Source organism: Diaphorina citri, unplaced genomic scaffold (assembly GCF_000475195.1).
Source record: "Diaphorina citri unplaced genomic scaffold, Diaci psyllid genome assembly version 1.1 scaffold564, whole genome shotgun sequence".
NCBI classification, from domain to species: Eukaryota; Metazoa; Arthropoda; class Insecta; order Hemiptera; family Psyllidae; genus Diaphorina; species Diaphorina citri.
In genome coordinates this window covers 24576-35157 of record NW_007377998.1, presented here as the reverse complement: position 1 = coordinate 35157, position 10582 = coordinate 24576, and the positions used below count along the sequence as shown (strand labels likewise).

The following is a 10582-nucleotide window of genomic DNA, read 5'->3' as shown; positions in this document are numbered from 1 at the left end:
TTCAGTGAGTGGGGATTTAAAGTTTTTATTATGCTGCATACTAATTGCAAACGAGCTTTTGGCAAGCTGTTTGTGAACTCCTTGAAAAAGATCCTAGAGAATGCCATAGCGATTAACCTTACCCAAGATAGTTGAGAATGACAGAGAGATTAACCCCCAAACTTTCTTCATGTACCCATCACTTGAATATTCGAACTAATTTGACAAACCCCAATACCGAACAGTGCATAACTCGTCGAAACTACATAATTTGAGAAACCATTACTGAACAGTGAGAAAGGATAATTGGAACTATCGGAATATCGGATGAAAATTAATGCTATTATAGCAGTATACTGCCGGAAAGAGACTGAAAAGTCTACCGAACAGTGCATAACTCGTCGAAACTACATAATTTGAGAAACCATTACTGAACAGTGCATAGAAAGGATAATTGGAACTATCGGAATATCGGATGAAAATTAATGCTATTATAGCAGTATACTGCCGAAAAGAGACTGAAAAGTCTATTTACCGGTTTTTTTAGGCTACATGCTACTTGCAAACAAAACGACCGTAGCAGTTAGGATTCAGTGAGTGGGGATTTAAAGTTTTTATTATGCTGTATACTAATTGCAAACGAGCTTTTGGCAAGCTGTTTGTAAACTCCTTGAAAAAGATCCTAGAGAATGCCATAGCGATTAACCTCACCCAAGATAGTTGAGAATGACAGAGAGATTAACCCCCAAACTTTCTTCATGTACCCATCACTTGAATATTCGAACTAATTTGACAAACCCCAATACCGAACAGTGCATAACTCGTCGAAACTACATAATTTGAGAAACCATTACTGAACAGTGCATAGAAAGGATAATTGGAACTATCGGATGGAAATTAATGCTATTATAGCAGTATACTGCCGGAAAAAGACTGAAAAGTGACCCCAACATTGATACCCTGAGTCAGGAATATGGAACCCATGATGTCATTGTTAATGGAGCTATGAAAGCTTTCTATGGGTAATACCCCTCACTCTCGTGTGTTGATGTCATTTCACCTCTCTACACAGCTTTCTGATTCGATTAATTTGGTTATTTTGGTGATGGAAGGGGACGATTTTTTTTTCTTCTTTTTTTCAAATGTATAAGACTGTATCAGACTCTCAAAAACGTACCGGGTTTCTACATGAACGTTAGAGAAGGCTTGATAATCTTGATATCCTTACCAACTTACCTGAACGTTTCAACCCTGTCGTGTCACCTATTCCTGCATTGAAGCTGTCTTGGGAGTAACGGGAAAGGAAAGATGACAAATATTGCGGTGTCAGTGGTTTGGTGAGATGAAGGTGCAGACATGTCACGTCTAATGAAGAGTGATAAATGGGGAAGGGGGGGAGAAAAGGAAAGAAGGGGAAGGAATGGGAGAAAAGGAGAGGAGGGAAGGAATGAGAGGAAAGGAGAGGAGGGAAGGAATGAGAGGAAAAGGAAAGAAGGGGAAGGAATGAGAGAAAAGGAAAGAAGGGGAAGGAATGAGAGAAAAGGAAAGAAGGGGAAGGAATGAGAGAAAAGGAAAGAAGGGGAAGGAATGAGAGAAAAGGAAAGAAGGGGAAGGAATGAGAGAAAAGGAAAGAAGGGGAAGGAATGAGAGAAAAGGAAAGAAGGGGAAGGAATGAGAGAAAAGGAAAGAAGGGGAAGGAATGAGAGAAAAGGAAAGAAGGGGAAGGAATGAGAGAAAAGGAAAGAAGGGGAAGGAATGAGAGAAAAGGAAAGAAGGGGAAGGAATGAGAGAAAAGGAAAGAAGGGGAAGGAATGAGAGAAAAGGAAAGAAGGGGAAGGAATGAGAGAAAAGGAAAGAAGGGGAAGGAATGAGAGAAAAGGAAAGAAGGGGAAGGAATGAGAGAAAAGGAAAGAAGGGGAAGGAATGAGAGAAAAGGAAAGAAGGGGAAGGAATGAGAGAAAAGGAAAGAAGGGGAAGGAATGAGAGAAAAGGAAAGAAGGGGAAGGAATGAGAGAAAAGGAAAGAAGGGGAAGGAATGAGAGAAAAGGAAAGAAGGGGAAGGAATGAGAGAAAAGGAAAGAAGGGGAAGGAATGAGAGAAAAGGAAAGAAGGGGAAGGAATGAGAGAAAAGGAAAGAAGGGGAAGGAATGAGAGAAAAGGAAAGAAGGGGAAGGAATGAGAGAAAAGGAAAGAAGGGGAAGGAATGAGAGAAAAGGAAAGAAGGGGAAGGAATGAGAGAAAAGGAAAGAAGGGGAAGGAATGAGAGAAAAGGAAAGAAGGGGAAGGAATGAGAGAAAAGGAAAGAAGGGGAAGGAATGAGAGAAAAGGAAAGAAGGGGAAGGAATGAGAGAAAAGGAAAGAAGGGGAAGGAATGAGAGAAAAGGAAAGAAGGGGAAGGAATGAGAGAAAAGGAAAGAAGGGGAAGGAATGAGAGAAAAGGAAAGAAGGGGAAGGAATGAGAGAAAAGGAAAGAAGGGGAAGGAATGAGAGAAAAGGAAAGAAGGGGAAGGAATGAGAGAAAAGGAAAGAAGGGGAAGGAATGAGAGAAAAGGAAAGAAGGGGAAGGAATGAGAGAAAAGGAAAGAAGGGGAAGGAATGAGAGAAAAGGAAAGAAGGGGAAGGAATGAGAGAAAAGGAAAGAAGGGGAAGGAATGAGAGAAAAGGAAAGAAGGGGAAGGAATGAGAGAAAAGGAAAGAAGGGGAAGGAATGAGAGAAAAGGAAAGAAGGGGAAGGAATGAGAGAAAAGGAAAGAAGGGGAAGGAATGAGAGAAAAGGAAAGAAGGGGAAGGAATGAGAGAAAAGGAAAGAAGGGGAAGGAATGAGAGAAAAGGAAAGAAGGGGAAGGAATGAGAGAAAAGGAAAGAAGGGGAATCTATTTTCTTTTTCCCCCCCCTTTTTTTTTTTTTAACTAACACGTCTTTTTTTTTTTTTTTTTTTTTTTTTTTTTTAATTGATCTTCCTTTTTTATTTTTTAGAAGACTCCCTGTTCCTTAGTTGGTTTATTTACAGCTCTTCTATGTGGACTTGCCAATTTATTTTTCTTTCCCTCCTCTTGTCTTCCTACATCACTTCATGGTGTCCACCCACACGTGTTTTCTCTCTTCTCCTTCTCTTCTTCCCCCACTCCATTCCAAGAATTTCTTTCATACTTTTTTTAACGCTTTGTTGTTTGCTTTTATAAGTTTTCCTTAAATTCTCTTGTCCAATCAATAGCGCTTTACGTTTCGTATGAAGTATTGATACCAGGGCCGTTTGTTGCATGGTTCCTGGTAGCCCTCCAAATTTTAAATTTTCATGTTCATTTTTAACTTTAATATGTATGTGTATTCCATTTCAATCCCTACGTTATTTTGCTTGTTTCCTCTACGAACCGTAAGAAAATTCGAAAACAGTACCTACGAATACGAAGCATGATAGGTGAAAGTTTTTGGTCTCAAATGATGCACTTTTGTTTCTTCCCTTGGATTTACTGGCGCCACGCCTCTTATGTCCCTATAGAAAGGAAGGGCAGGCGTGGTAGTGCATTGAGACAAATACATGAAAGGAAAAGGCAATTTTCTATGTGTTTTCATATCTAGAATGAGCTTGTCGATACATTATTTACTAAGTATATTATATTCCTCTTCAGTTTATTCTTAATCCTATCCAGCAACCTCCGTGGCCGAGTGGGTATCACACTAGGCTTGCACGCAGGAGGTCCGGGTTCGATTCCCGGCGGGGCCGAGGTTTTTTTCGGCTCTATGCTTGGAGTTCGGGGTGCATTCAGCCTCGTGAGGACAATTGAGTAGCTACTTTAATCGAGTAGCGACAAGTGGCGGCATTACAAGTCGAGAGACGAGCGATAATAAATATGATGATTGAGTAAATGAAAGCCTTGTAATACTGTGATACCCACAAAGTTGTGAGAAAGCTCTCTGCTTTACCACAAAGATATCATGATTTGATTTGATTCTTAATCCTATCCTTTCCAGCCTCAAATGTGCTCGTGCATGTTCCTGCTATCATGAAGTTCACATTATTGATCTAAATGGTACTGAAGAGGCCATTGAAAAGTAAGATCACTTCAAGACCACTACTGTGGCTTGCACTCAAGGGACGCTCTTTCTTTTTAACTGGTTAATTCGATTCACTAATTATTGATATTTCAATATTGGTTTTTAGCGCATGATTCAATAAATAACAGCCTAAATAATAAAGGGTAAAGGATTTTTCTCATAGGGAAAACTATTTTTCGAGTTGTAAAATGTGGTTTTTCGCCCCCTGCTCATTTGAGAGGTACTTGATTCAATGAAGTACGTCTTGATGCAAGCAGGCAAATCAAATTTATCGTGAAGTTCCCGTGCACACATTTGTAACTGAATTTTATAAAATGTGGGCTCCGTTAACATTCACACATTTTTTATTTATTTATTTTTTTTTTTTTTTTCCTCAAGTTAAACCATTCTATCTTTGTAATATCCTACCTAGAGATGGTTTTACATAATCATTTTAAATTTTCAACATCTGTAAGCTGTGACCTGTGACGATACCAGCATATTGTAGGCAGGAACAAAAATATGTTAAAATTTTAAAATTACATATTTTTCCAGGTATGTCAAGAACATTCCTGGATTTTTAATTTCATTGACAATCATTTCTCTCTTGTAAACATGTTTACCAAGTTATAAGTTTATCTATTTTTCATGAGACTTATCAATGTTATCATCACTTTAAAGAAATTCTTGGAATCCCTTTTTACCTTTTTGTATTCCAATGATGATTATAAATTTTAAGACAAGCATATGTCTGAAATGTTTTTGCTGGAAATTTTAATTACTGAGGGATACAGTTTTATTTATTTTTCATCCTATTTAATAAAATTACATATTTTTCCAGGTATGTCAAGAACATTCCTGGATTTTTAATTTCATTGACAATCATTTCTCTCTTGTAAACATGTTTACAAGTTATAAGTGTATCTATTTTTCATGAGACTTATCATAAATCTAAATAAAAAATAAAATGTTATCACCACTTCAAAGAAATTCTTGGAATCCCTTTTTACCTTTTTGTATTCCAATGATGATTATAAATTTTAAGACAAGCATATGTCTGAAATGTTTTTGCTGAAAATTTTAATTACTGAGGGATACAGTTTTATTTATTTTTCATCCTATTTATATCTGGGATTTCTGTAGAAAAGATTCTAAACTCCAAGTTTCTGATGATGATTGTAAATTTCAAGACAAGCATATGTCTGATTAGTTTTTGCTGAAAATTTACTTTACTGATGGAAACTGAACCATATAAATTGATGGGAACGTGTATTTCTGTGTGGCCAAGGAGTGTTAAGTCCTCTAGTGTGTTACAAGGGTTCTAAAAGGTCGGAATGGATTGAAGAGTTTTCTCTTTGACCTGTTCTTTATTTTAAATTAGATGTCTGATTAGTTTTTGCTGAAAATTTACTTTACTGATGGAAACTGAACCATATAAATTGATGGGAACGTGTATTTCTGTGTGGCCACAAGGAGTGTTAAGTCCTCTAGTGTGTTACAAGGGTTCTAAAAGGTAGGAATGGATTGAAGAGTTTTCTCTTTGACCTGCTCATTATTTTAAATTAAGAACGTTTTATTTATTTTATTATTTTAATTGATATTGATGCCATCCCAAATGTGATGTATTGGAAATTATTTTCTCATCGGTTTATCGGATTTCTTTAACTGTCGATGCCGTTACACACCACACAACCCGTTACATATAAGTAAAACGTGTTCCTCCTGAACTTATCCTGCCTCTTCAGGACCATTTGTTAAAATTACTAACATTTGTCGTACTACGGTTTACAATCAAATTGTATTTGACATAAAAGATGACGGAGGTATTGGAGGGTATAATGAATAACGTCCCGTCACCCACCAGTTTTCTGTCGAGGAAAATAAGTCTTTGTCCAGCAAGCATAGCAAACTTCTCATCATTGTTCTTACTTTGTTTTGGTTACATCAATTCTCTGATTGGTGGATGGACGATAGATTTCGAGCTTGTAATTTCTCAATATGTCCTGCCCGATTATTATTGTGATATTGATGCCATCCCAAATGTGATGTATTGGAAATTATTTTCTCATCGGTTTATCGGATTTCTTTAACTGTCGATGCCGTTACACCACACAACCCGTTACATAAGTAAAACGTGTTCCTCCTGAACTTGTCCTGCCTCTTCAGGACCATTTGTCAAAATTACTAACTTGTACTACGGTTTACAATGGTAGGTAGGTACTAGGTTCTGAAAAGGGATATAATTTTGATGTTTGCATTATTTTATTGCAAGGCGAGGCTTGAATGATTTTTGGCATTTATTTTTCATCATACTTCCTCCGTTCTGGTGTTTCTGTAGACTCTAAACTCCAAGTTTCTGATGATGATCTCGAATTTTAAGACAGTCCTGATTATGTCTGATATAATTAAACTTTAGACCCCGCGGCCTGAGCAGCACTGAAGAGGCGATACAATAAATATTTATAATGTACGTTGTCATGACAACAGTGCATAAACATTCCGAACAAAAATCCACCCTCACCCTTTTCTTTCTCTCCCCCCTGCCTTCAATGCTCGCAGACCCTTCGCGTTCTTTTCCTCCGAAGAAATCTTTTGCCGTAGAATAATTTTCATTTTCATTTCGTTTTCGTGTGGTGTTGGTTGATCATCATTGGTGATTCGTGTCAGGTACGCGTAACACGTCCGTGTGAACTGCAAATCGGTAATGATGATGTTACCGGTGCCAAGTTATTTGAATAACTCGTCAACTTTACCACCCTTGCCCCCGTCTGATGTAAGTTTTTTTTTCCATTATTTTTCACACACTTTGCTTTTTTCTCTCGTTTTTTACTTTTTCTTTTGGGTGAAATTTTGTTTAGTGGTTTGATTTGATAGATGAGATGAATTTTTTTCTTTGTCAATTTTTACTTTTTTAATGCTGGGGATTGGATTTTTGATTAAAAAATAGTGCAATTGTTACCACCTGAAATTTTTAATTATTTTCAAATAGTTGGAAAACGACTGCATACTTCTAATTGTTGTCCCTCTTCTGTCTATATCACTATTTGTTGCCTTGAGAAAATGAATTAAACTGTAATTTACATTTTTTGAGTCCAAAACTAAGAATACCTATGTTTTTCTTCTCCCTGCTCATTTGAGAGGTACTTGATTCAATGAAGTACGTCTTGATGCAAGCAGGCAAATCAAATTTCTCGTGAAGTTCCCGTGCACACATTTGTAACTGAATTTTATATCATGTGGGCTCCGTTAACATTCATACAGTTATTCAAGATTCTTATGTTTTGGAACTTTTTAGAAAATAAAATTGAGCCTCTTACCGTGTTTTTATTGAAATCGGTGCATTTCCAAGTTTTTGTAAGAGTAGATTTTACAAATATGCATAGGTACACATTATGTTAGAATTTAGAATTGCATTAAGTAAATAATATTGGATAATCTCAACTTTTATATCAGATGTACTCCAATGTTTTTGTTAGGTAGACATCTACCCTGCATATTTTAGGGAGTTATTCGTAACCCATAGAAAACTCTCCAATGAGTGCAGGAACAGAAATTTGTAGTTTCAATTCTTCCAGGTATTTATTTCAAAACTATTCCTGGATTTTGAAATCACAAGACAAAAATCTGGTGTGGACATCACACGACCTTTTAGATTACGATTTAAAAATTTATAAATAGGAGCACTGTCGAAATTTTGATAACCAATTGATTTGCCAAGTACAGAATTGTAAAGGGTACCTACATACACAATGTAATGGAAATTGAAAACACGATTTAATGAGATCTGATGATTTTAGATTACGATTTAAAAATTTATAAATAGGAGCACTGTCGAAATTTTGATAACCAATTGATTTGCCAAGTACAGAATTGTAAAGGTTACATATACCTACATACACAAGGTATAATGGAAATTGAAAACGCGATTTAATGAGATCTGATGAATATAGTTAATGAATTGATTCATTGACATGATTTGGGAGGGGGAAGTCCAACCGTCTTTCTCTTTAGACTCTTGAAGCTGCTGCTATTTGCATGCAAAATGTTTTAAGTAAGAAATTACTCTCCAATTAAGTTATCGAAAGCTCGACTCCACATTTCCTCAGAGGAAAAATCTTGTTTATTTTCGCTGGAATGATTTTTATAATGTCCCTCTCCCTTCACGCCTTCCTGCCTCTTGCACGTGCTCTAATTTTGTTCCGAAACCCCTAACGCTCCAAGCTGAAAGAAAGTTATTCAGTTTCGCTGGAATGATTTTTATAATGTCCCTCTCCCTTCACGCCTTCCTGCCTCTTGCACGTGCTCTAATTTTGTTCCGAAACCCCTAACACTCCAAGCTGAAAGAAAGTTATTCAGCGTGCATCGTCTGTACTATTTTTTAACGGCAATTAATTATGGTGGGGTTATGATGGCTGATAATTATCTTCATGTATCTCTGGTACCGGTGTACCCTTGTGTTTTATAATAACTTCCTACTTCCTAGTCTTCTGTTCTCCACTGGTTTTCCAGTACCATCTGTCCTTAGACTCAACCGTCATCCATTCTGGCATACTTCCGCACATCTTGCTGAAGTCTGCTGGTTGTCCGTTTTGCTCTACTAGTGCAGGCGGTGAGGGTTGTGTAGTTTCGTTTCCGGGGTTTGATTTTGGACGAGGTTAGGTTTTGCATTCGTTTTTGCTGTTACAACATTTCCTCCTGTTTTGCTTCTCTTCATCTTTTTTTTTATTTGTATTAAACACAACTGAAAATTTCCTTGCTAATTGCTTCGTGAAGTGTTTCAGATTCTGTTTTTCTCCCTCTCCCCCATTTCTTTCCTTTCCAAAGGATATACCTACTGACTCATTCCCCTCTTTCCCCCCCTCTGATTATTACGTTAAAAAATCATACATAGTTCGACGACAGTCATAATAGTCGCCTTCCCATCTTTTTGGCTCCGAACAGGAAACTGAAATAAAAATAAAATTGTCCTTTTTAACCATCTCTACTGATTCCTCCCCATCCTTCCCTTGTTTCCTCGTCCCGTGATATATTTTCCCAAGTTTGTATGCTATGAATACTTAATGACACTTTGCCCCCACTTCCTACATATATCTCATCGTAAGTCCTCCTTTGGCTTTCTTCTGTAAAAAAGAGAGCTCTTTGACTTTTTTTCTTTTTCTTCGCATTTTTGTGTCCTCGTTCAATTTGCTCATTTTCTTTCTCCCCTTCCGTTGCCCTGGGGTGGGAGAGAGGGAAGAGGAGGGATAATAAGTTTCAGTAATTCATAACCCTCGTTCTCGCTCGCTCTCTGCTTGTTCGTTTTCCAGTTATTTTTCCCCCCAGTAGTACAGTAAGCAGCAGAAGCTTTTTCCCCACACTCTGTCTCTCTCTCTCTCCCTCCCTGTTTCTCTCTCATATCCCTTTGTTTTCACTATGTAACCCTTATTTCCTTCTTTTTTTGTATCGAGAGAGAGAGAGAGAGTGAGTGAGTGGGAGGGAGGGCAGAAAAAAGTTGTTTGTTTAATAATGATATTAAGCCTGAGCCTCCCTTCTCGTCGCAGGTTTTTTAGAATTTTAGTTTTTAATTAAGTTAAAAGAGTTGAAATGAATTGAACAGGACGGACGAAAAGTCGGAGAATAAAACTGGCGTTGCTAGAAATTTGCGATTGTACATGTTGTATTCGTCAGGTTTTTGTGTTTAATTTTTGCTCAAAAAACGCGAACTTAGTTTTTGTAAACCCTCTCCGTGGTAGGGTGTAGGTGGATAGGTAAAATACTTAGTGCTCCATCCTCGCTCGCGTCAGTACTTGGTTCAGAAAAATTCTCTGACTATCCAAAGGGCAAATACTTGAGCATCTTGAGCACGTTGCCCTCTTTAAAAATGTCGTCTGAAGTATTTTATCCATCCTGACCTAGGTAAAATGGTAAAAACCAAAAACCCTGATATTAACTTGGTCTCATTATTACAATTCCTTACTACGTTACGAGGCGAAGTATTCTCAGCATTTCTCGCACTAACCAATCCCTTGCGTTTCATTTCTCATCAGCCAATATAAAGGAAAAATTTTCATTTTTTTTCTTTTTTTTTCAAATACGTATTCCGCAAATGTAATAGAAAGTCGTGTGATGTTCACACCAGATTTTTACTTTCCATTCTAGAAAATATTGTTACAAATGCAGACGTACACCACCGAAGTCACAACGCTAACCACTACGTCACTAAGTTTGCTGATTTTTTGAAATTAATAGGTGCATTGTTAGTGAAACGAAAATGCCAATAGTCGGAGAAAAAATTCCTTAACTCGTGTCTTTTTTTACTCAAATAAAAAATAACCCTTTGAACTTTAAACTAAACTATAAAAGTTCATTTAATCCAGCGGTAATTAAGTTTCAGGCTATTAAACGTCCGACAACTTTAAGTAGTTAGGTAATGGAAAACTTTTCTCTGGCACTTTGATGTTTTTAGGGCTCGAATATCTCTTGCGTTTTCGAGTCCCGAATCAAGTGCCTATAGTAAATTGATGTTTTCAGTCTTTGTCTTGGCATTTCTGTGCTAGATGAAATTCTATCACATCAAACATTTTTTTTT

The 10582-nt window shown here is 37.1% G+C and overlaps 1 protein-coding gene across 1 annotated transcript in view; it reads left to right on the top strand.

Annotated features, from left to right (window-relative positions):
• The first annotated feature begins 1287 nt into the window (after nt 1-1287).
• The window catches only part of LOC103510145 (heterogeneous nuclear ribonucleoprotein K-like), a 26526-nt gene continuing 17231 nt past the window's right edge, over nt 1288-10582 (top strand). Inside the window, exons 1-2 of the mRNA XM_026824278.1 lie at nt 1288-1316; nt 3952-4032. Of these exons, the coding sequence (XP_026680079.1) occupies nt 1288-1316; nt 3952-4032 (110 nt within the window). The remainder of the gene's footprint in view (nt 1317-3951; nt 4033-10582) is intronic.